The following is a 27,151-nucleotide window of genomic DNA, read 5'->3' on the forward strand; positions in this document are numbered from 1 at the left end:
AATATCAGACAAGTTCAAGGCACACAGTGAATAGAGAAACGATGTGAAAAGCAGGATAAAACACGAAATATCATGCACCGCTGAAATCTGTCATAAAACCACGCGAAACACTCTCGTTATATATTCACATCACAGCCTAGCAATGATGAATTAATCCACAGCCATACAGGAGTAATTGTTCTTTAGTCGTACAGTACATGGAGCTAATATGCTGACATCACCCAAGCCATGCTTACACAGTGTTTGACACAACATCAACAAACGTTAGCAATATTGCATAGATTTTTCACTCGACGTTGAAATATACATGTAAAACCGGCTGCAGCGAATCCGTATATATATACACCATGCGGCAAATCGTGGATCCATATCTTTCGGATTTTCAATCTGAGTAGGCTCCTAAAGAGCTCTCCACGAGAGAATAGAGTCACAAGGAACGACGAGACAGCTCCCCCTCAGATGACGATATTGGCTCCGAGAATGCTCGAGGTGGGGGTGGTGTATCCAGTCAGGAGGGATTGTGTAGTACTGTCTGAAACCATAGTTACGCTGAGGTATTAGTTAGCGTGTGGGTGTGGATGTTCTCTGATTTTGTAAATCAATACAGGTGTTTGAATTGTTTGTTGTTATTTTTATGTTGTTTCGACGAAAACTGATGCACCCTCTAACATTCCATAATGTCACAGAAAGCAATGTTTCTAGGCAGGTTCTAGCAAGATAAAATTCAAAATGGTTGTGTACAATTTTGGTAACCTTTAAATTGTTTGGTAATCAACCAATACCGACAGTGAGGTATCAATTTCTATTCTAAAACACTGCAAAAGCAGCAATGAAATGTGACTGATTTTTGACTGCTTCCACATTTTGCGTCAGCTCAAGCAGTACAATTAGCCAACCATGACTGCAGCCAGAACCGCGCTGCAGTCCAAATGCCGGACTGCCGACATGTATGAATTGCCAAGAGCTGGCCAAAGACTTGCGACATGACCTAGTCTTTTTAATCTACAGCCCACCTTCAACCAGCACCTTTCAGATGTTCGTAAGAAAACAGAATCAGAGCAGAGACTCTCTTAGTTTTCTTCTCCTATACCACAGATTTGCCACAGGGAAACATTGTGCATTCATGTACAACACTATGGATATAAGATGTCATATATTCAAAGTAATCGGCTCATTCCGTGAACCATCCCATAATCCAATCTCAATGACCATGATGGATACTTTATAAAGATCCATGAAGACAAATGTGAACGATAGATCCTCTGGACTGGATCTAAGATAGTTGAGCTAGGCATCAGTTTTGACTAGGTGAGGTGTGGAGACTGGCGGGCCTAAATGCATCATATGTTTGGGTCATCAGGGTCCAATATTCACAGGTGAGCACAACTTTCGATACAGTTTTGCTGAACGGCAATAGACTTAGTAGTAGATACTGAAAAATCAGTAAAACCAAGGACTAAAATTTGCAATATCAGTTTTGGCTGATAGACATTTATTGACAGAAATCTTCCTACGAACATTCTCAGGAAGGAAAAAAACATATGCAGACTACCTGTAGTAACAGGGAGGGATAAGACCGAGTGCCCAGAGCAAAAGAAATGATTTCATGTGAAAATGCTGTCCGGGGAACCGCTCTTACTTACAAGACATGCCTCTAAAATGGTTATTTTTTGTCCGATTAAAAAAATTCAAATTGCTACAGAGAGCTGTGACATCGGTCTTTCCAGACCCGGTTGTTCAAAACTAACGTAGGCACTAACTAATTAAGGTGCCCAGTTGTTCGAAACAACGTTAGTGCTAATGTGGCGTTAACTTTAACGTGTCAAATTAAAGCTTTTTGGATAGGGGAAAATGGAAATGGCCTCTTCGAATCTGAAATGTCTCGTCACTGTAGAAATTCCTCTACATTATTGCTGAATCATCCACTCAAAATGAACTAATTTTTAGGTACACCCATACTCTTTGTGTCTGGTTACCATTGACTTCATCAATCCACCACGGCAAAACATTTCAATGGGTTCATATCTGGGTCTGACGTTAACAATTAACGCGCTGTATAGATTGATTGCTGGCGCTCATTCAACTGGGGACCCGATATGACGATGGAGCACGCAATGTGAAATTTTATGTACTCGAGTATTAATATTTCATATGTGTTCCACTGAGTTGAATTGTCATGTGGTTATTTTAGAGTGGGGGTTGGATAAGGTGAAAAATTTACATGATTGCGATTTCCAGAAAATATTAGCGATTTTGCTTTGTCGTGTCCTGTATACAGAAGCTGAAGCAAATGCAGAGAGTGATGTCAGGGTTGGAACCAGCAATACTAGGTTAGACCCAGGAGTTCAAGAAAGAGGGGGTGCCCAGCTGCACTTATCTCTCTATGTTTCGTGCGATTCACAGAACGTCAATTGTGATTTGGACTGTACCTTATCTGGGTCAGGATGATGTGAAGTGAAAGGTACTTCAGGTTGCACATTCACAGGGATATTACAGAACAAAACGTTTTCATTATTAGCAATTTAAATTGCTATGACCTGCAATCATGGTCGCATGCGACAAACATTGCTTGTTTGCAGGCATCACTGCAGATGCCTGCGACAAGAATCGCTGATTGTACCAACCTGCAACTAATGTCAAACCCAGCAATTATCAGTGTTACCTGCAGATGAGAGATCTTTTTGTCGCACAAACCAGCAATTATAATTGCAGGTCGCAGTGATAAAAATCACTTGTTTGCTTCAGTGAAAGAAAAGACAACCTTACCTCGGGAGATTCCATCGGAGATAACACTTGCTGGCTTAACATCTTAATCGTATTCCTTCATATTGAATATAAGTCCTCAACAAGAGCATGGAATGTACCAGATTAAGAATGCATCCTTAGATTTTAGCGTGTTTGTAATCCACAATATTAGTCAGAATGTTCAAATCCGATGCAAACACTCATTTTTTCGATGCAGTAACTTACAAAACCGATTTAGTCCAAATCAGATAGGAACACACATTTTTGTGATGAAACACTCTCAAACAGAATTAGTCCCAAGAAAGTTTGAATCGGTCAGAAATATTCCTCTTTTAGAAGCAAAACAGTGATAAATGCCTCAGTAAAAAAATCCACAGTGATACACACAATCAGTCCAAGCAAATGCGAAATGTCTTTATATAAGTAATAATCGTTCCACTCCAGCCAAGTGTTTCATCTACTTAGTACATTCATCGATGGACTGCTCACATTGTCACTTTCTCCTTTCTCGATAATATTTCCTATTCCACTCATCCCAATTTTGATGCTGAGTAATCGTACGCAAAGCCTGAAGTGTTCACAAAGCTAAAAGTTGGTGAATTTGATCATTTTTATTTGGCTGCAGACTAAATTCCATGTTTGCTGACAATATTTAAACGCACTAGAGTTAAAAATTTCAAGATTTGAGTATTAGCGTTTTCCCCTAAACGTGCCAAATCACAAAACAAAATGGTTTTGAGTACACCATTCCTTCAAACCACTGCACTAATCCACCAACTAAAACCAAAATGTGCAAACACGAGATCTAAAATTCCCAAGTGTGTTGAACCACAAGCTTGTTAGCCATGTTAGCCTTCAAAAGAATCCTTCCCAATACGCTAGCAAGCCATCCGCTAGTATCGAACACAGATTCAGTTTGAAAGAAATCGTAATTCACTACCAGCAATCTAAAAACGTCTTCAAAGCTAACCACCTTTCAACAAGGTAACAACATTGCTAGTCCTGCTACAGGCTGCTAATTTTTAGTTAAAATCAAACGCAGCCTTTTCAGTTTCCAGCATCCATGATTTCAAAAATACCATGGGAGCTATATTCCATTAGCTAACACAGTAGCATCCCCACAACGGGAGAAGCTAGCGTTACAGGATTTTTTTCCTGTATCCACGAAACATATTTGACTGGGGCTGAATCGACCACATGGAAAATTAAGTTGGTTTGACACAGTGGTGCACACTAAACTCTATTATGGCTTAACCCTTTCCATGGCAAAAATCAGAACAAAATTATCCATTAGTGACCATCTTGCCCCCCCCCCAAAGGTGCAGTATTGACAACTTTTGACCCATAATCAGAAAGAACTGGCCTTAAACTTCATACTTCAAGGTTTAAAGACTTCTGGCACAAGTCCATTCTGAGGAGAATTCTAGGGGCTAACATCCATGTCTACCCAACCTCTGAGAAGGAATTTAACCAGGCAGTGTTCTGAAGCTTTCGAGTTAAATATCAAACAGCCTTTCAACCAGCCAGCTGTGTTTCAGTTAATGTAATTACAAAGATAGCAAGGAGCTACTAGTACTAAATCAATCCAGGCAAACACAGAAACAGAGTGAATTCCTAATTACAGGAGAACTTCGGAAACAGAATGAGACCCTGATTATAGTAGAACTTCAGAAACAGAGTGAGACCCTAATTATAGGAGAACTTTGGAAACAGAGTGAGACCCTGATTATAGGAGGACTTCAGAAACAGAGTGAGACCCTAATTATAGGAGATCTTCAGAAACAGAGTGAGACCCTGATTATAGGAGAACTTCGGAAACAGAGTGAGACCCTAATTATAGGAGAACTTCGGAAACAGAGTGAGACCCTGATTATAGGAGAACTTTGGAAACAGAGTGAGACCCTACTTATAGGAGAACTTCTGAAACAGAGTGAGACCCAGATTATAGGAGAACTTTGGAAACAGTGTGAGACCCAGATTATAGGCGAACTTTGTCCAGATATTCCAACTGAAAGTTCCACAAGCTGAATTACGAAGTAAAATCGGGCAACAATCCAGCCTTCTGAACTAACATTACAAATTGCAACGCTATTCTCAACCAAGAAATCAACATCGCAATAAATGCTGACTCCATGATTTGCATGAAATCATTCCCCACTAATCCCTTCAAACAAATCAATAATGGATTGAAACGTTATCCTGAATGATGACATGAAAAATTTCTCTAACGCTAATTGCAAACTAGAATCAATTGTCATGGTACATCCGTACCACACCATTCGAATGAGATATTGTAATTATAATTGTTGACAAAAAAACCCCAGCACTAATTGGACCTCAGTCCTATCTAGATTTCAAAAGCAATTTTGCAACATTACAAGAACAATCTCAAACAGCGAAATTGAGAACTGTCTGATATCTCAGAAAGTCAAATTCTCAGAGTGTTAAATTTGACAGCGCACCATATTCACAGGAAAACCTTCAATGAGCCCTTTACATGAGAAACACTCGTCAAATCCTGCACTGAGTCAAACTTTTGAACCATATCCAGAAAACCACTCTCATTTTTCAAAACCAACACCTGAACAGAAACTGCATCCAATTCCTAAGCTTTGCAATGACAACTACCACAGAGGCCAGGCATAGAGGCTGGATTTTAACCAAAGAACCCTCCACAGATAATATTTCCTCCGTATGTGCCACAGAATTAGATCCTAACCATTGCCACTATTGAACCTGAATCCTCATTAATTCGTTCTCGCAGCGTATTCAACATTGCTGCTGCAATCAAATCCCAAGGCGCATTCTCACATTCCATTGCCACTTGAAATGAATTCCGAACCAACTTCTTTCACAGTCACATCAGAACCACTCTTTGACAGATGAAGCCATGCGAAAGGCGCTCTGAAAAAGCCCAAAGGATGGCACACACACTGTGCTGAGCTAACATTTAAGAACCCAATTCCTTATCATTACTAGGTCTACAAGCGACCCAAGCAGGCCAATGTCAGTCAAAGGATCGATCACCACAGAGAAAGATTGCTTCCTTCCAAAAATTAGAGCAGTTTCATACTAAAATTGATTCTCAATAATCCATTCGAGAGAAGATATAAGCCTTGATGATGCTTCAAACTCCCAACGCACATTCTCAACTCAAAATGATATCCAATCTGAATGCTTTCCTTGTCACAACAAAATGATAGTCTGATCTTAAAGGCCTACATACCACTAGAGAATATTGTATTTACTTGTGCCACAAGTAAACACTGTAGCTGTAAAGTAACTAGAAATATGATGCGAATTGACCTATAGAGTATATCTATACCTGGGGACAAATAGCAAATTATATTCTACAAATGTAAATGAACAAATTCAATTTTAGATTTCAAATTTTGAACAACCGGCGTAGGCCCATGACGAGCTTCCTGATCGACGAAGCAATTCGGAAGGTGCTACATGAAAAGCTCCAGGTGTAGTACACAAACTGTTTGTGAAGGAAATGCTACTCACAGCTACGCACAACGCTAACAATAGTAGCAACTTACTGACATACCACAAAAACAAACCGACGTTAACAGAAACTGCTACACACATCACTGGAGCAACTGGAGAAATCGACGCACAGCGGAGGATTTCTTTCCAAATTAATCATTATCTTGAACAACGTTGTCCGAATTGTAATGCCACAGACGGGACAGCTGGAGCCAAGCTCCGACTTGAACATGTTGAACAATACAGAAATGATTGCGGGTCATGACTTACTGTAATGATAAAGTGACTACTGTAACGATAGTATACATATACCAGAGGGAATTTGGATATCAATATTTCCGAAAACTTTGCATTTTTGTCAAGCTTTTTAAAATTTTTGAGAGCTTAAGCATGAATGAAATAGTTGATGGAAGTGCATTTTTATGTTTATAAATTTATACTGATACTGCCAGAGTCGTGTGCTAACATGAAGATTATGAAATGAATGTCTGACGATGGCAATTGTTATACCAGTATTCAATGCCTGGGGAAATCAATACTTCTTAAAAAATTTACACCGATGCTGCTGAATAATTTAGATAAGACTGGAGTAATTTTGTAGGCACCTCCCACAAGGGACACCTCTGTACCAAAGGACACCCTCTCTAAAAGACACTAGTTTTTTTGTCCCAAATTGGTTGCAACCTTTCAATTCGACCTCTTTAATCAGGAGACCTCTTTATTAAGGACAGTGATTGTCAGTCCTGAGGGGTCCTTAATAGAGAGGTTCTACTGTACTTTGTCGAAGGCAGAATCATCGGGACTGATGAGATACCTGGTCGGCTCAGCGACAGCCACTCCCATCAACAGAACATCATGGTAAAGCTGGATATTTTGGGAGAAGTCCATTTGAAAATTGATGGTAGTCAGCAAATCCCTCGAGCCCAGCTGGGGTCGTCTTCTTTCCAGATTGTTGAACAGTAAGTAAACAAGCCCAAATCGCAGAAACAGATGAGACCCAATACTGGATAAGACATATCAATAAGGCATCAATATCATGGTAGAGCATAAGATCAACCAATCCTGCCTACCAAGCCAATCCAAGCCAGCTCGAGAGATCAATCAATGATTTACTGTTGGCGAGAAGTATTGGGAACTGTTATTGATGGCCATGTTTTGAATAAGCATGGGATTTTCAGCTTGTTGGCTCTGGCATGCAGTTTCACCGAGAAAAAAAACTGTGTCCAGCATAATTAGGTAATGGAGGAGGCCATTTACCAACCCCTGGACAGGTCCAGCAGACCATCAGCAAGAGGTAAGAGCAAATCTATGTGACAGGTCCAGCAAACCCACATAATAGACAGAGCCAACCCGTGTGACAGGTCCAAAATGTGTCACAATAGGTTAAGCAAACCCATGTGAGTAGTGACAGGTTCAAAACGTGTCACAATAGGTTAAGCCAACCCATGAGAGTAGTGGCAGGTCCAAAATGTGTCACAATAGGTTAAGCCAACCCATGTGAGTAGTGACAGGTCCAAAATGTGTCACAATAAGTTAAGCCAACCCATGTGAGTAGTGACTGGTCCAAAATGTGTCACAATAGGTTAAGCCAACCCATGTGAGTAGTGACAGGTCCAAAATGTGTCACAATAAGTTAAGCCAACCCATGTGAGTAGTGACTGGTCCAAAATGTGTCACATGGGTTGAACAAACCCATGTGACAGATCCAGCGAACCTACACAACAGGTATAAATCCATGCAACAGGTATAAATTTTACTAGTGTTAATGGAAACTAATCAGTACTCTTGGATTACACCGGATTCAAAGTGGACCATTTATCAAGCTCAGGTCTGGATGCATCTGGACCATTTCTGCCATCTAGGCGCAAAAGTGCCCACTATCGTATTTCATGTTGGCTAATAGCTTTCAGTGGGGAAGCGCAGTCAAACCACTCCATCAGGATGATCTTTTTTCATTCCTATGCATGCATCTCCATGAGACCACATTTGCCGTGATTGTAGAGAGTTGTGTGATTAAGGGGTGCATTGGAATGAGACCCTGATGAGGATGGATCGGATAGAATCAGAACGTGTTTTTTAAGAAGTTCTTGTCAATGGCCCTATTATTTAAGATGTCTGTATACCCATTCTTCCATCAGGCAATAGTTCAAAGAAACGGTAAGGCCAATATCATTTACAGTAAATCCTTCTCACCTGGACCAACCAGCACTAGGTCTTGCACACCTAAGCAAGTGGTAACCTATATATACCAGTACAAGATTCATCTCAACTTGGAAGGAAAGGACTGTGGATTTCTGATGAAAACTATTTAAAATGTATAAGTTTGGTATGTTAAACTTGAGATGGAATAGAAAAGTTGACTTCAAAGTTGGCTGACTTGAACTGTGCATTATGAACATGATAATATGTGATAAAAATTTCAGTCAGCTTAGACTGAAATGTGTTCAAGTACATTACTGTGGTTTGAACCTGTCTGTAGGATGCAGTGTTGAGGAAGAGCTGAAATCATGGTTGGATGGTGGTGAATGCAGGAACATGGGAAGGTGATGAGCCATGAGGCAAGGAAGCATGTCTTGGTATCTTTTACTGTTAGCAGCCTCAGGTTGCTGACATATTCTGTTTACCTTCTGTGTGTGTTGCATGCAAGAAGGTTGCAAGTACTAAGGGGGCGTATGCCATTCGCATTTTAAATAGAGTAGAACTTCTTTTTTTATTTTATTTTTTATTTAATCAAACGTATGTCATTACATGGAACTTTTGCTAGGAACATGCTGGCAAATTACACCACCATGCTCCTTTACCATTAATTGACCTATAATATTAATACATCACATACATTTGATTTTTTTGGGTATTGAAACAAGACAACCCACCCACTCCCAGACTAAATTTTACAGTAAGTATTGAATTGGTTCCAATTTAGAACTTCTCTATTGAGGACACCATCGGGACAGACGAAACAAATGCTGTCCTTAATAGAAAGGTGTCCAGATTAGAGACAATCAAATTGATTGGAAACAACCAATTTTGGACCAAAACTAGTGTCCTTAGTATAGAGGTTGTCCTTAATTGAGAGGTATCTGCATGTCGACAACTTAGCTAGTATGAATTTTTTTTGAAGCAACTTCTATACTTGTTCTTGTCTCAATAATTGTTAATCTCCTAACTGCAATCGATGAGGCACATCAAACTGTGCCATTTTATGTCTTAACATGAAAAATGCAGTCTTTGATGTCAGCAGAAGTCTCTCTTGTTTCTACATGTACCTGACCTTTAACTGACAAAATAAGTCTAATCTACTTCTCCTACCTTCTCTAAATTTTCAAATGTCACTCGTCTGTTGGGAAATGCTGATAATCCTACTTAAACGTGATCATCTCCCCGTTGTCTCCGTGACATTTTAGCGCAGACTGACATTTTGTCACTGAAACGGTTCCCGGGTCATTGGCAGCAAGTGACTCGTGCCAGCAAACGCTGGGATACATCAGAAATCTTTAAGTTGAGCAATGCTCCATAAGAGAGTTGACCCATCCTGAATGTACATTTTGTACAAGAAAAGCATTCAATACTTCTCCAAACTTCAAATTCAAGATCACAATTCTTATTGAAAAGCAATTACAAATGAAACACCTCGACAGAATTATGTACACGAACGCTTTTCAGTGACTCTGCCAAACAAATATGAGATGAACTTTATTATTGCTTGGTCTCCTCTTCAGGTGAACAGACCAGAGGCCATTTTTTCAGACTTTTTTCTAAATTCACTAAACACACTCAACACTTCTTCACTTTCCTACATGCAGTGAAGACACCTTGAAAACCTCTCTCAAAACCAGATGGTAGACTACCTTTTTACTTCTAGACTCCAATCAACAGGCAGTCTACCCTGACTTTGATACTTCAATGAATCATATCACATTTGCAATGCGAAAGAGTGCAAATTATCGCATTTCACTTTGAAGGTGGATTTTATTCAACATTTTCAAATACAGTGGAACCTCCATTAGCGGACACGTCTCTATTAAGAACAACCTCTCTATTAGGGAAACCAGTTTTTGGTCCCAAATTGGTTGTTTCCATTCAATTTGACCTCTCTAATCAGGAAACCTCTCTATCAGGGACAGCACTTGTCAGTCCCGAGGGTGTCCTTAATAGAGAGGTTCTACTGTACTTCAGTCAGAATAAAATGAGTCGATATTCCAATGCAAGGTGGGAATTAGGTTTCTAATAGGTTGTAGCAACAGACGACTTGATAAGTGATCAGTTGCTTGTGTTAGCCTTATCCTTTTTACATGCATTATTGCATACTCTACTATGTGCCTATGATGTCTTCCGAAAACAATAAACTGTTCCTGGGCTTTTACCATTTGTGACCCGTCACACCAAAACCAGGCGCATATCGCACAGAAGATGAGCCTAAATGACACCAGGAGATAATGGGAGAAATTGATGTGCTCATATTTCACTAAAGGCAGACAATAGATAAATGAACAAACAGTCCGTCTCAACTGTGAAGTACAAGCTCATAGCGTCATGCGCCTGGTTTTGCTGTGACGGGTCACATTTGAACATCAACATCAACATAAACCTAATCATGTAATACCCATATTTTCTCCCTTTTGAAAATTCGAAAACATGGAAATTGTGAATTTTTCGTCTCAATGTGCTCAAGATAGACATGTCATCTCCAGACATATGGACAGACACTCTTGAAGCACCACCTCTGCTATGACAACAGAATGGAAAGATGAATCCCCTGGAAAAACACATCAGATGCTTCTCAGCAGAAGACGCTTCATTCTTTCGGCACTTTTTTCCCGACTTACCTCCATGAAAAGCAAAGCTTCATCAGAAACCTGATCAAGGGTATCCTATGACTTTTGCTGAGTACGAGTAAAAAGGAATTCTAGTCCATAGAAACGCACGCCTTCCAGACAATTATACCGTGAAAGAAAGGAAGACTTATGATTATGGTCTATGCAAGGATTGGCAAAAAACTGCTAGAAACTGAGTGTTTTCTGTCTGGGTTGATATTTATCAACAAGATGTGCACAACGTGCTTTACCGTTAAAGAAGCCCGAAGGGCCTCTGAAATCAGATGAGGTAGGGTGTGGAAAGAATCGTTTTAACTTTAGCATCAGGAAAGTAAGCTAAATTAATCACTCCTGACAGAGGTTATTTTAGATAGCGCCAGAAATTGTACCCAAACATTAGAAACTGCTGATTCAGCACCTTTCATGGGAAATGGTGATACTGATTTATACAGGGCAGTGGTGCAAAAAACCTCCATCATACCTTTCAAGGTATACTAAAATTCCAGCGGTATTGCCTCCGTAGCCTCCACCTATACCACTGAAGAAATATATGTCATTTTTCTGCCTATCGCGCGCCTCAGCCTCACCCAAAGTTGAACTGATTCTGCCATATACAGTGTACACTATCTGTATATACGGTATATTAAGCAGCATATGGTGAACCCATTTTTTGATCACACAGACTTCACTTTCCATGACCGCTGCTAATATGTGACCCGCTCTACCAAAACTAGGCGCTTGTCGCATCTGAACTTGACAGGTTGATACGGACTTGTTGTTCATTTCCCTATTGTAGACCTTTGGTTGAATGTGACCAAATCAGTTTGTAGTAGATTTCACAAAAGGTCAACAATAGGGAAATGAACAACAAGTCCGTATCAACCTGTAAAGTTCAGATGCGACAAGCGAGCGAGTCACATATAAACTGGATTTAAAAACAACTTCACATGGATTGGCCTCGACCAAGTTTAAGCTACCTTCAACATGTTCAAGGACAACCAGCTTCTTTTACACTTAAAACATTCCAGCTGAACTATCCTAAACTATCCACTTCAGTAATAAGGTGTATCATACCTAACTCATACCAATTATATCAACATCAGCAACCTTAGAACATTCAATTTATCATTTCCAACCAGATATTGATACTAGCGTATCAACAAACCATAACTCTACGATCTTCAAGGTTAAAAAGCTTACTAAAAATTCTCAGGCTATCAAGGTGACTATGCAGTTAAAGGCCTACGCTGTTCTGTTTCAATTGTGTTTTCTTGTGGTTTTGGTAAACAGAGATCATTGTCATAGTGCAGTTATCATTCAGGCAAATTTGCTGAAACTTGACATTCGTATCATCTGTATATCAGTCAATACAACAACAGTTTTGACATTTTTACTCATCACGTATCTACAAAATTGGAAATTTTCACATTAAAGTTCAATTTTTGAGAGGAGAAGAGATATTATCAATCAAGTTTGCATCAGGAAAGAAATATATGTTATTCGTGACAAGAAGAAACACCTTCTACAATGATACTATAGATATATCAATGTAAATTTTCAAGGTCAAGGTCAAAGAAGAAGTTAAATTTGTGAAGGTCAAGGTCAAAGAAGCCATTGACCTTGGCCTTGGGGTCAACCTTAGGTCTTGGCTGAACTCTGAAGGTCAAATAGGCCCTACATTTACTTTAATTTCAAAATATGGCTTTTCCTAAATGAACAATGTGCCAACCTCTGCTGGATTTATTAGATTCTTAATTCCAACTATCCATGAGGAAAAAAAAGTTGCAAAGCTCCTTTGTAGCCTAATGTGTCAAATATATTTCAATCTGAAAGTTGTGGAAAAAAGCTTTCATCGGAACATCCTATGCCTGATGCCGAAGCCATCTGGAAAGGGCATTGTTTTGCTTGTAGGAAGTTCACATTAAAGTTATATTTCATTGGAAATTATTATTCTCAAAATGAAAACTTTTAAAGAGATTACGTACCTTAGTGTTTCTTGCCACAGTGTTGTTTTATATATCCTCAATCGATGAAGAAGATTTTATAATTCCAAAAGTTGTATTCCAAAGGATTTTTTCAGATGAAGTCCGTGCACAGTGATGAACAGAACACACCTGCATGAAACTTTGTGAATGAAAGCTGCTCAAAACTACGATAGTGCACTAACAAGTATAGCATATACCCCAAAGCTGTTCATTTTCATTACTTATGATGTTTATGCAGTCTTGGTTACCTGAGAGGAAGAATTGCATGGAAATGCTGAAAACAGCCACGTGTTTGTACGCAAATTGGCTCCTCGAATGCCATCAAGCCAGAAACCACTGATAACACGGATAATATAATTTTTTATTGTTAAAGGCTTTATACACCGTTCGTTTCCAATTTGAAATTTCCAATTTGAATTTGAAAATTTCCAATTTGGTAAATATGCACTGAATATAAATTTCAATGCTGCCGTTGTGTATACTATTCATACCAAGTTTCAGAAAAGTTGCATGCATAATAACTCCACTAAGACCTTGTGTATAACTGCATTATTCTATCTTCCTGACCCATGATTAAATTAATTAGAACCACGTACGACTTTAATGAAAGGTTACTCCGGAAGTCGTAAAAAATTATTTCTTTCTGATATAAACCGATTAGCACAAGAAGTAACTTACCGGTAAATTGTCCATCCTTGCGGTGAATTTCCAAATTAATGTAAGGCACTAGTTGAAGTGCCAAATATATTTCATTTTGAGGCCAGGATGTAAATTCGTCTTATGCCTCGACACTTCAGGTCTATACTATTCTACAAATGTAATATCGACCACTGCCAGATCCTAATTTTTTTTTCTAGGCGAATAATTTTTCAAAGGAAATCACAGACAAATCTTAGAAAATTACTGAGATGTGATAAAGTTCCATCCAATAGCATCAATGTGATGTATTTGTCGCAACAGCTGTTTTTACAGAGAAAAACCACTTGAGGTTTCGTAACTATGTCAACCACAAAAAGTACTCGGCTTGTCTGGCAGACACAGCATCTTAACTCCTAATCCCTGGCATAAAAGATAAGACTCTTGTATTTTGTCATCAGCATGTTAGAAAAATGTCTGCAATTCGGTAACCGCATGCATGTTGATTGTAGTTGATACCATTATTATAAGAGCTGCTCTTTGTGAGAGTTGAAGTGTCAAATATATGTCAACATTGAAGTCATTACATTGTGAGTGCAACAATGGCATATCATCGAGAAAATATCGGGCAAAAAATTGTGAGGACTTGTACTATGTTGAATCAGTAACAACAGATCAGAGTATTTGATGTACTATGTTGAATCAGTAACGACAGATCAGAGTATTTGATGTACTATGTTGAATCAGTAACGACAGATCAGAGTATTTGATATGTTTAACGTCCCATCCCACATCCAATTTATGAAATGCTATCTTTTCCCGCTAGCGTACTGAAAGTACCCATAAGCTACATTTTTAACCAGTCTGACAGGTCATACTCCTACATCATGGTGCCTAATAATTTGATATCATCTGCCAAAAACACTTTCAGCAATTTTAATTAAGTTTAAAAACTGTTTGTTTGGAAGTATTAAGAACTTAAAGGGGTACCCCTTCGGGCAGTGCAGTTATATAAGAAGATCAATTTCATGCACCATACCTGCTGCAATGAAGCAATCAACATGTTACATCATCAGAATGAGATTCTCCTGATCTAAAGGTATCCAGTGCTAATACATCAGCTAATTAGCGATCCTGGTGATCAATATCATGCAGGCAAGGTAGGCCTACAACTGAGGGGGCCCGTGCACTACTCCTCAGTAATGTTTAGCGTAGGCCTGTATCCTCCTATATGCTAACCTGGGGCTATTATAAGGTGAAAAGTCAGTTCTGAGTATGGAAACCCCGAGAGAAATTCAAAGATATTAGGTTGAGAGCTGACCATCAACTGGGACATTACAAGCTCTATAAACCCAGAGATAATAGGGACTTTTTTTCAGGTTTTCCCTTGAGAAATAGTGGGGTGTGCTTTTTTACAGCTCCAGCCGAGAGAAATTTAAGAGAGGTTTTTTAAATCTTTTTTTTGCCCCGAAAAGGGGCATTATTTTTGAAAGTTAGATCATGGTCCAATATGTTCAAGGAAGTGTAGAAACGGCATTTTCCCTTTCTTAGGAGGGAGGAAAAATACATCTTTAAACATGTTAAAGTCTGTGGAAAGGTGGTGGTAGAAGGTATATCTTCCCGAGTTTAGGGGGTCATCTCAAAATATTGGAACAAGCATGTGTACCCCCCCCATTTTATAGAATGGGGGGAGGGGCTGTCTATAACAAGCTCAATATGAAAAGATATTACAGGCAATCAAGGTTGATACAACTTCACACAGTAATGAATCATGACGGTATATAGGAATATGGGAGTCTCGACCTGCCATCTATACTATTCAGAGAGAACAAACATTTACTGATATTACACTGCATGAGATATCTAATCTGCAGCGTCCTTGAAAGTCCTCCATTCCTCTTTTGGTGGACAGAGGCACAATTCTTGTCTAATTCCTCAGCCTGTCGGAGGCATTCGTTTTTAGCTGCCTCAATCGCGCTGTCCCCATGATGAGGCGGTCACATTCACAACGGTAACTCAAAAGGCCAATGTGCTGTCAACATTGTCCAAACAGCCAAGGACCATATTGGCACCAACATGAAACAGCAGTGATACAGACTACCTCTAAGAGTAAATTCTAACTTGAGATTTCTTACTCGTTCCACTTACCTGAGCCTGACGGAGACATTTCTCTATCTCGTCGTAATCTTCCTCGAATGAGGCGGACATCTTCGCCGATGTCACGCTATCAGGAGTTCACCATCTCTACAAAATAGAAGAGGACCTTGATGACAAATCTGAGCCCAAGGCTGCAGGGTCAAAGCTAGAGAGTGGCAGGCAAAGGAATGGAAGGTCCATCCTCATGTCTCAGGGCCATCCACACACCCCTTCCATTGCTTTTCGAAATGATATTGGCTGACGAAATAAGAATCCTTTCCTTCAAGGTTCAAATTTCACAACCTTGACAATGACAAGGTGAAGAGTAAATAAAAACCTGAATATTTGTGGAAACCTGAATATTGGTATAATTTGAAAAATCTTCTTCATAGAAACACCAATGGAGAAATAAGCAGCGTGTAACTTGCCAATCTTTATTGGCACTGTCAGATTGAAAAAAGATGATCCCATTTTAATCATCTCAAGATGGAGGGCAAACAGCACAAAAGGAATCTGGTTTTCATCACTTTTTTCAGGTGAGAACGCCTAGAGTGTTAAAGGGACAACTTGGTTGGGATTTACCTGGCCAGGAGGATAATACTCCTACTTGACACCAGGCGTCACAACCAGTAGTATCACACCAATACTGATCTCTGATAATGATTTTCGTCTTGGATGCCAGGCTGTTTGGACATGGCTTGCGAATTTCAGGCAGGCCTTAGGTAACACCCTGTTCCTATTTATGCAGTTTAATGATATTTCATTGATCCTGTTTGGAGAAGTTGCGGTTCTGCTAGAAGCCATTTTGTATGAAAAAACCAACATATAACTTAGGCCCAAGTTGTGGCCCTTTAAAGGGGGACTATAGGCAGGAGCAGAGGGGCTAATTTTGCCATCTTCAGGTGACTAATATACACAGTAAAGGCCCTGGGTCATGTCAGACTCAGCTCTAAATGTACTCCTCGTACAAGCATGAACATTTCGACTTACTGTGAGATGTGAGAGACCCCTATTGGCGACTTTGTGTAACTTTATCTTGCCTGCCTAGCTGATGCCTATATCATCCCTTTAACCCATTTTCACTAAACATGGCCCATAAATTGATCATCAAATCATCACAGCACCATCGATCCTTTCTGATGTTGCATAGACCCGTGCCAGACACTCGCTTGTTCTCTCTCAGCATACTTGAGAGGCCTATTTGGGGCAACACAAGTCCTATAGTCATATTGTGGTTCCTCTCCTCCTAGGCAAAAAACAGCCAGCTTTCTAATAATGTCAAGTGAACTTGATGGGATATGTTGTTGCAGCTTTTTGTAATCGTGGTGCTTGTGTTTTCATATTTTCTTACATCGAGTGGGTCTGGTTTTTTGTCAATGCATTTAAGGTCGTTTTTTGGAAGCTTCCTAGGTTGGCTGTCCTCATAATTTTTTTGCCTACACAAATATCAATCAAATCATTTATTGCTCTGTAAACACTTTTTTGCATTGCTCATCCATAATGCCTCTTTAATCAGGCAGACAGAAGAGGGAACGTGCCAATGGTCACTTGTACAGTTCTTATCACAGTTGACATCCCTTGCGTATGTTGTTCACAATGAACTTGCAACCTACGTAAAACCTGCACATGTGCGTTGCAAGAAATCTCTGACCCGAATCTGAGTCACCTTTGCGTAATATATGCAAAACTAGGATGATATGTACGCAACCAGTGTGAAAGCAGAACACAACTTGTACATTGCTCTAGAGCACAACCAGCTTACAGAAAGCAGAGGGTATGTCAATTGAGACTGGGACTGTATGTAGCAGATACATTATTAATTTGCGTACGTATTTACATAATGCGCGACTAATCAAGGTCCTCCATCCATGAACCTCATCATTTCGTGATAACTTGTCACAGTGACACTTATACTGCTTCCTGGTATAGCGATGACAATTGGCCTACCACAAATTGTTGCCGAAGTCATGAAACACACCAAACTGCATCCTCATCAATTTTCTCAGAATGAATGCTCTCTTCCAAGATATAATCAAGAGAGCCAACAAGCCAACTCTTTTGTTGATGCACAAACTTCCTGTCTCACCTAGTCAGGTGAAACTGAAATTTTACTAAAAATTTCAAAAAAGTTTGTTTTGATATTCAATCCCAGGAAACTCCAACAAAAACTATCCTAATCACTGCCTTACTTGAACATGTTGAATCTAATGAGATGTCATGTACAGTGGATTGTATTCGTGGTTGTTCACACGGATCATGTTTCCTCAAGGTAAACTAGGGCTATCACAGCTGATATCACAGCTGATTAGGTGCCCATCTTGTTGAGAATAACCTTGGGCAAGACACTTTTGGCCCAGCATCCTCATTGGTAATCATGTCCCTATACCATCAAGAACTCTTTCGCTAACCGTATCCGGTATATCCCGGGTTCGTGCACTGCAGTAATGTGTTTTTCTGTTTCAGGACAGACAGACAGACAGACCCTCAGACCGACGGACAGACTGACGCCGAAGAGGAAGACAATACCTCTCTGCTATGCCATGCCGCTGGCCGAGGGGTAAAAACTGGAACGAGCTTACAATCCCTGATTATGGCCCAAAAAGAGTCAATTAACAAAATGAGCGGCATTGTTCAATGGATTTATTGCCGAATTTGATCAAACTCTGTCATTTCGGATCAGAGATTGTGAATTCCAGTAAAACATCTATTGCCGTTCCTGCCCTATGCTGCACATTAGTTGTAAGTTGCCAACATAACACTGCAGTGATACACATCGCCAAGTGGATCACTTTCCAGCCAAGGTAAACTACCTGCAGTGATTCTAAGGTGAATCTGGCACATGATCGCCAGGCTGTCATCAGTTGTCACCTTGATGTTTTTTGGAAGGTAACCATCTGGATTAGTCACATAAACAAACGATGATACACACACAAAGATATCCTTCAATTGAGGCTGACATTTAAAGGAAGAATAGGCAAATGAGTCTTTTGAAAATTTAAAGGATGAGTAGGAAAATAACGTCAGTCTAGTGAGTCCACTGATAATTAAAAGAAGAAGTAGGTAAATAAGGTCAGTCTAGAGAGTCTAGAGAACATTATAAAGGATGAGCAGGCAAATATTGCCTGCCAGGTGAACTTATTGGGACAAACTGACCATTGGATCAACAGATCACCGGGCCAATCAACATGATTAGTATACTGCTAAATCATATTTTTATTTCGTACTGAATAACCCCTTTCTATTTCAAAGCCAATCTTCAGCGAAAACAAATTATTAGCTTTTTAAACCCCATAACTAGTTATTAGTTTTTGATGATTGAATAATCGACCAAAACAGAACACAAATGTCAATAAATGAAATAATTGATCACAATTGTGCATTTGTACATTGGTTCTCCACATGCACGACAACTGAACAGTTATTCTTTTGACAGGATGACAAAGTTTTGTGCAAAACCCAATATTTTTCAGGGCCAAAGTTTAGACAATTCCATAGTCCAATTCACAAATGACATCCATCCTGCTTTGCATCAGTGATGCACAATGTACGCACTGAGTTGCACACCAATGACGCACCAGTGACGCGCTTATCTCTGTTTCACATATATTACGCGCAACCTACGCATCGAGTTCTAATTGCTTTATGATTTCAAGTTCTAGCCAAAATGTTGTGTCTATGGTCAACCCTTCGACTGCAGTTAAAAGATTCAATGAAATCAATAAAATAACAATAACATGAATACCGGTAAGACATGTTGTGATCAATTAGCATCAAAATTGGCTTAAAATTGGTGTCCTAGCATTTGGCAAAAGAGGTAGGCTATGCGGTCAATTAAGGGATCACGTCCAAAGTCCGCACGCGATATTCGCCGGCGAAATTCACCCTACAGTATTTCGCCTGCGAAATCTGTCCGAAAATCGACCGGCGAATGTGAGGCGATAATATGAAATCGCCGGAATGTCAGATGCGAAATTCGCCCACAATCGCGCCAATTCTTCGATTTCGCCCCAAAAATCGCTCCAGGCGATAATGGAGCGATTTTACGAAATTGGTGGCTCTTGCATTCTTGTCCGATATTCGGAACGATTTTGCAACGACTTTCGTCTTGTTTTATTGGCGGAAAAGTGCAGTCACGTAAATAAATCAGGTCATACTAGACAGCGTCCACCAGGTGTAAACACATACATACATTAAAGCCATCAAAGTAAAATCTAATGGTCATAAACGAAATAAGCATGAAATCTTCAGGAAATGTATTTTTTATGGTGTACATATTACGTTTTGGCCACAAAATTTTATTTTGATGACTTTATACCCGACATTAAACCTGGTGAACGCTGGTGGGCGCTGGTGGACGCTGTTTAGGATAACCGGATACTACAACGATCTTGATTGGTTGGCTGAGACTCGGAAACATAAGCCTAACTATGATTAGCTGTATGATTCGGTACATTCCGTCACAATCCTTCGGAATACATACCATAATACTATAAACCTCAAACCTCTGTGCCAAATTTGTGTAGCTCCTCGTGGATAGATGTGATGTATATGATTACTGCAGTCAGGTTGACCGGGAATTCCAGTTTGTGTTTTTGTTCGGTCTGCTATCAGCTGATGTCGTAATACGCATACTACAACACATATAGGCCTCTAATATTCCCATCGTTCCGATGGTTGGTGAGAGCGAATTAGGCGCGATTATTATTTTCGCCTGCGATTTTTATTCAGTTTGAATTTTCGCCTGATCATAATAGAATCGCCGAAGCAGGGAGCGATTTGGAGGCGAACGAGTGTGGCGATATTCGACCAGGCGAATTTTCGCCCCGATTCGCGCAGCGAATATTCGCGTGCGGACTTTGGACGTGATCCCTAACAATGACAAATATGATCTATAATATACATGGTACTTACGTCCATAGAAGTTAAATCAAAACTTCCCCTTTATGAATTTCTCTGCTGCATTGTCAATTCAAGTTTAAAACAGTTACGGGAATCAGAGATGATGTATTATAGCCAGGTTATTAGGTCATCTTCACAAAAACACGACATCAATGTGGCAAATTATGGCATAATATTCCTATCAATTATTAACGATTGAGCCTATGATGTGTTAATTACAAAGAAATGACGAAAATCGATTCCAGGGATATTGGATGATATGTTGTGTCGATGCCAGTAAAATCCATCGAATGAGAGATGCCAGAAAGAATCTGTGATTCAAGTCCCGGTGCAGGACATCATTTCTCAGCACACAGTACAACCTCTCTATTAAGGACACCCTCAGGACTGACAAGTGCTGTCCTTGATAGAGAGGTGTCCTGATTAGAGAGGTCGAATTAAATGGAAACAACCAATTTGGGACCAAAACTAGTGTTGTTAAGAGAGAGGTTGTCCTTAATAAAGAGGTGTCCGCTAAGGGAGGTTACACTGTACTGTAAACAAGAAAATATTCGTGGCTATAATATTTACGGTTTCGTCAAATGGCATCTTTGGTGTAGACAGACATACAAATATCATGAATACCAAGTTTCAGCAAATTGGCATGTATGATACCTGTACAGCGTTTTGTATTTCTATTTTTCTGTGCCATCAGTAAATACAGTGAACATTCCATGAACAGAGTATCCCTTTAACCATCCCAATATGCTGCTGCTGGTACCAATCATTGTAAAAAATACCAAGCCTTTTCGATTACATACTGTACCGTGCCTTTAATTCATAGTGATGTTCAACATCAAAGGAAAATGATGGGCATAATTTGAAATCATAACATCAATTGTCCGGCTATGATGGAAGACAAACAACCCATAATAACGTCAACAGTGTAACCATTAGTTACAAATACTTAACCCCTTCTGTACTTATCAACAGCCAGGCAAAATAGCTACAAAAACAATCACATCACAAATCTTCTCCTGCAGATCGATATCTTCAAAATCACCTCAAGAAATCAATGTCTCATCAATCTAAATAGATCGAGGATTGGATGACTCGTGTACATGTTACTCTGCACCATTTTGATGCTGAGGCTAAATATTTCCACAGAGGTCCGTCTACAGAATGCTTACCTCTGCATCTCACCAAGTATCCGATATGATAACCAACCTAAAGGCTTGTTACACTAAGATACAGCGTACAAGTCTCCGTTATGACACTGGTTTTCGCCATGCACCAAACGAAGTTTTCTGCACCATTTTGATATCAAGGCCAATATTTCCTCTGGAGTCAGTCTACAGAATGCTTACTTCAAGATCCCACCAAGTATCCAAGCTATTATATGATACAAGTCTCCGGTATGACAAGCTGTTGTTGGTAAGAGGAGGTCCAAATGTTCCTCAAAATATGACACAACTGTTCTATCTGAGTTCAAGTAGTCCAATGGAATGATACTAATGACACCAACGAACTTAACGGAATACTTAGGTCCTAAGGTCCAACCCTGAGAATCTGCTGATATATTAGAGATTGTGATCTTCTGACCTAAATATTGCGGGCAAAACCTAGTTGCTACAAACTCAGCAGCTTAAGAGCTTCCTGCAATCTCCGAAATCATGTCTCAGCACCAAAAGGGTTTCAAAGAACGATACTGATGTACTCTGAACCTGGAGAGTGGAAAAGCCATCCACAGCTGACTTCACATTCTCCAATACAGAGTCTGGGATGAGACTTGAATTTACTTTGCAAAGTTTGTACCTAGCTACAGGAGAGTGTGGGAATAAGCCAAGCATAGCAACAGATTAGTCTGATGTCTGGCCATAATCCACTCTGTTACATAAATGGCTAGGGAGCTATGCAGGTCTGTTACAGCAAGTAGCAGGAGCAATCGACTCCAGAGATTTCCCAGTAGGGGCTAGCACATTGGGACTAGCAGGAGTAATGTACAAGAATGGTGAGAAGCCATATGAATGTGTTCGGGGATACACCAAATCCTCCCAGGATTAACACTAGCTATAAGATAATTTCAATGCTATCTGAATGACTATTTTGATAAATGCCGGATATTGAATATACGTTTTCAAGTGCACCGTTACATATTCTACATAAGAAGGGCTTTGACAAATTAACCCGCCCAAATACATGTAAATAAATTCATTTTTACTGTAACATGTGTAAGATACCACCACAAATATTGGTATGTCATTAGGTCAAGTTTGGTGTACTCGTGATATAGTGCAAATAAACATAATAGAATTGAAAAGTCAATATCACAAATGTTATGGAATTAAAATGCTAATAAAAGTTATTGATAATGTCAAATGTTTGTCACATTCAAGCACAAACTTTGTTTACATACTGTTGTGGGCAATCATGGTCTGATTGGCAGAGATTGAGCTGAAGTAAATGTAGGGCAAATATTTATATTAAACATGTTACAATAAATTAGAAATGCTATGGTGCACTTATTATGCATGCAAATTTGCTGAAACTTGGTACAGCAGAACCTCCCTAAGTGGACTCCTCTCTATTAAGGACAACCTCTCTAATGAGGACACTAGTTTTGGTCCCAAATTGGTTGTTTCCATTCAATTTGACCTCTCTAATCAGGACACCTCTCTATTAAGGACAGCACTTGTCAGTGCTGAGTGTCCTTAATAGAGAGGTTCTACTGTCTGTATAGTACTTTTAAATCAGTCCAGCATTGTTGCAATTACAATTGCAGTTGACATAATTTGAAATGTTCATATTCAAATTCTATAACAGATTTCAACTTTTTGATAACGGTGTAGGCCTTTTAAGTTCACTTAGGCTAGATCGATGAGCCCAGACAGTAAACTGGAACAATAACTCCAACTGGCTCGTTCATATTCTTCAACATCTGTTTGTCTGTTCATTGAGTGCCTTCAAATTGAGCAATCCAGTAATATTTGTGTCTGATCGATTGAACCACTAATGGGATAAGAGGTGCCTGCTTTATGTCACTGCAGAATTCCAAAGCGTTCCAACTAAATACCTTCAAGTGCAGTGGAACCTCCCTTAGCGGACACCTCTCTATTACGGACAACCTCTCTATTAAGGAGACTTTGGAGGTTGGAGTGGATATGATTGTGCACTTTGAACTGTTGAACCTATTGGATAACTGACAAAGAGCGTCCTTGATGGTACGACACTAAGAATACAATATTTAAGAGTTCTCATTGTGCGTGATGAAAGATCGTCATGAACAAATCGCTGATATAACATGATAGATATCATGAAGCATGTCTCCATTGTCATTGGATAGAAACATGCTATTATTGAGTGTCCCATGTCCCAGAGGTCTATCCTACACTGTGGGGTAGCATCGCCATATGGCTAGAGTTCAAACGTGGCCGAGAATTAAATTACACATCAATTTAGTAAATTGATTGTACTTCTGTTTGGCGGAGTGGTAATCGTGAAATGAAAAGGGGCCATTATTCTATTAACGGAGACCCCAGTGTTATCTTAACTAAGATTAGTCAGAGGGGTATGCTAGCCTATTAAAGTTGTTAGTGACGGGATATAGAAACTGAGTTGAACAGTTCAGATAAGATCACTGGGTCTGCTTTAGACAGCTCCATGGAGAGACATATATTAAGTACCCGAAGATGAATTTTGTGGAGTGAAATCTTGAGCGAGTGAGAGCAGACACTGGAATGAATAGCAATATTGACCCCTGTGACAGGTTAAGATCTCTTTGAAGAAAAATTATAAGCATGTTACATGTTGATTTTGTCCCTTTAGATGCCTTTTGTCCGGTTGGAAATATTCAGAAACAGTATCTCTGCCTTTGCATCCTGCAGTCGATCAAGGTGTTCACACCTCATGCTTTAACCCTTAGATCCTAACTGGCTGATATCCAGCCACTAATTTTCGTCAGTATCCCTAACTGGCTACTAGCCGCCAAAGTGTACATAGAGTAGAACCTCTCTATTAAGGACACCCATGGGACTGACAAGTGCTGTCCTTGATAGAGAGGTATCCTGAATAGAGATGTCAAATTGAATGGAAACAACCAATTTGGGACCAAAAATAGTGTCCTTCATAGAGAAGTTGTCCTTAATAGAGAGGTGTCCAGTAAGGGAGGTTCCACTGTACCTATGATCGACACCATCGCCGTATCTACTTATGTAATGAAACTAAGGGTGGCTTTCGGCCCGTTAGGGATCTATTGATTTGAAATACTATGGACATTTAGTGGCTGGCTCATGCTGGGGTGCTTTGGAGGTGTTTTTGAGTGAAAATGGCTGAAATGTTCCAGGAACTACGGGGAAGCACATAAAAATGTTCCAGGATCTAAAGGGCTATAAAGCTGCTGTACATTTTTACTGGGCAACATTTGTACTCTACAAGACGTACAATATAATGTTCAAGGATAAACTGAAAGCAATGAAAAAGTTTCAGAACTACAGACATTTGTGACCCGCTCTACCAAAACTGGGCGCTTGTCGCATCTGAACTTGACAGGTTGATACGGACTTGTTGTTCATTTCCCTATTGTAGACCTTTTGTGAAATGTGACCAAATCAGTTTGTAATAGATTTCACAAAAGGTCTACAATAGGGAAATGAACAACAAGTCCGTATCAACCTGTCGAGTTCAGATGCGACAAGCGCCTAGTTTTGGTAGAGCGAGTCACATTTATACAATACATGACATCGACACACAGAAACATGCATTTGAATGGAAAACCAACTTACTATACATGAGTTTTTAACTTCTCTTTCAAATCCAGAAATGTCCTTGATAATGATAGTCCTGGTCTATCAATTTAGAAATATTACAAAAGAGGTCAGCCATATAATTTCCAAACTATAAGCTTTCTATCCACCTAATCCGACTTTTCCATGACTTTGTAAAGGTAATTTGTTAAAAGATAACTTAAATTAGGCTACTTGTGGCAATTAAATGTTCAATACTTGTTGGCTATTTCATGAAATATCATCACACTTTAAATTGGAAATAATGCGACCTATTATCACAATATCCTTGAAGAGAAATATTCCACACGTCAAATCATTCAAAACTAAATCCATATCCCCAATCAGAGCTTTGGTAACAAAACCGTGAAACCTAACAGATGGTTTTTAAAAGATTATCGTGTTTTTCTCGATCTGTCCTAAGAATTTTCCAATCATCTGGACACATCTGATAACTCAATGGTTACGAATTTTAAAAATCCAACTAGAAATATTAGAATTTGAACCAACAATGATTCGGAAATTTTACAGAACTAACAACACACCGATGTCCGAAGCTGAACTCCTCGAATAAAGGGACAGAGTATCCTGATTTTCTGAATGAAAGAGCAACAGAGGGTCCCGAAGGGCAACAGGGACCTTGAAGGACACCCTCACAAAGGAGGCATCAGCCCAATGTTTGGCGGAGATGGTCCTTTTATTGCTTCCGGTCATTAACCCCTCGTTTTCACTCAGCGGAGATGATGGATTGTCTGAAGCGGGAGTGCCATCCTGGATGAGGTGAAAAATCATTAGGGAAGGATTTGACAATCATAGGCCGTGGACTCAACCTTTTGCCAAAGTTGGAACCAAGAGGCCAATAAATCCAATTGGAACATAACCGTAGTGGCACGCATAAACGCATAACCCGCCTTGGAGGAGGAATACTCCCTGGAGAAAATCAACTCCAAGCTGAGCGAACGCTGAAGAAGACAGAAGAACCAGCCAGGGCCCCCTTTTCCTTCCCCTCAAAACTTACGTCTTCACTAACAATACCTCAAAATAACATGTTTTTAAATTCATTCAAACTGCACTCACAATTTTCCCCAGGCTTCTGCAACATCATGCAACTTTTTACGATGATTATTGTATATCAACACAAAACACTCACTCACCCAAAAAATGGATGAATAAAACTGAATTTAAAGCTTTCATTTCGTCAAAGATACCTGTCTGGTCCTATTTACCTTAAAGGGAATTTCGCACAGTCTTAAACGTTGATCAGCTAGATTTGGCCTGATGAACATGTTGACAACACATCCTGATCCTGCAGAAGGGTTCAATTCAGAAACTCGGCATGACTTGATAATGCATCAATTGCTTTAATTGATACTGAACGAGACACGAGGGGAGGGGGTGCATAGATGTAGTATTGTTGTGCGAAATTCGCTTTAAATTCTGCACATTTTGACAATTGATTGGTTTAAGCGTCACTAGCATTGAGGTGAATTCAATGGTTTGAACAAATATTACGTTAAGGGTGATTTAAGGAATTTGGCGCACAGGTGCTACTGTTCACTGACTATTTCAAATGTGGTGAATCCCCAAACACAATCATGTCGAATATGCCACATGTTTCGTAACACGGTCTTGTAGGTGTACGAAGGTGCAGGTGATTTGAATCCCTTAAAAATTTACGGGAACC

The 27,151-nt window shown here is 39.6% G+C and overlaps 1 protein-coding gene across 2 annotated transcripts in view; it reads right to left on the reverse strand.

The window, feature by feature from the left end:
• The window catches only part of LOC135494012 (uncharacterized), a 133,563-nt gene that overhangs the window by 100,109 nt on the left and 6,303 nt on the right, over window positions 1-27,151 (reverse strand). For both annotated transcript variants that reach the window (XM_064781742.1, XM_064781741.1), the window contains exon 2: window positions 15,821-15,916. In XM_064781742.1, the coding sequence (XP_064637812.1) occupies window positions 15,821-15,880 (60 nt within the window). In that variant the 5' untranslated portion in view covers window positions 15,881-15,916. The remainder of the gene's footprint in view (window positions 1-15,820; window positions 15,917-27,151) is intronic.

This window comes from Lineus longissimus, chromosome 9, assembly GCF_910592395.1.
Source record: "Lineus longissimus chromosome 9, tnLinLong1.2, whole genome shotgun sequence".
Classification (NCBI taxonomy): domain Eukaryota; kingdom Metazoa; phylum Nemertea; class Pilidiophora; order Heteronemertea; family Lineidae; genus Lineus; species Lineus longissimus.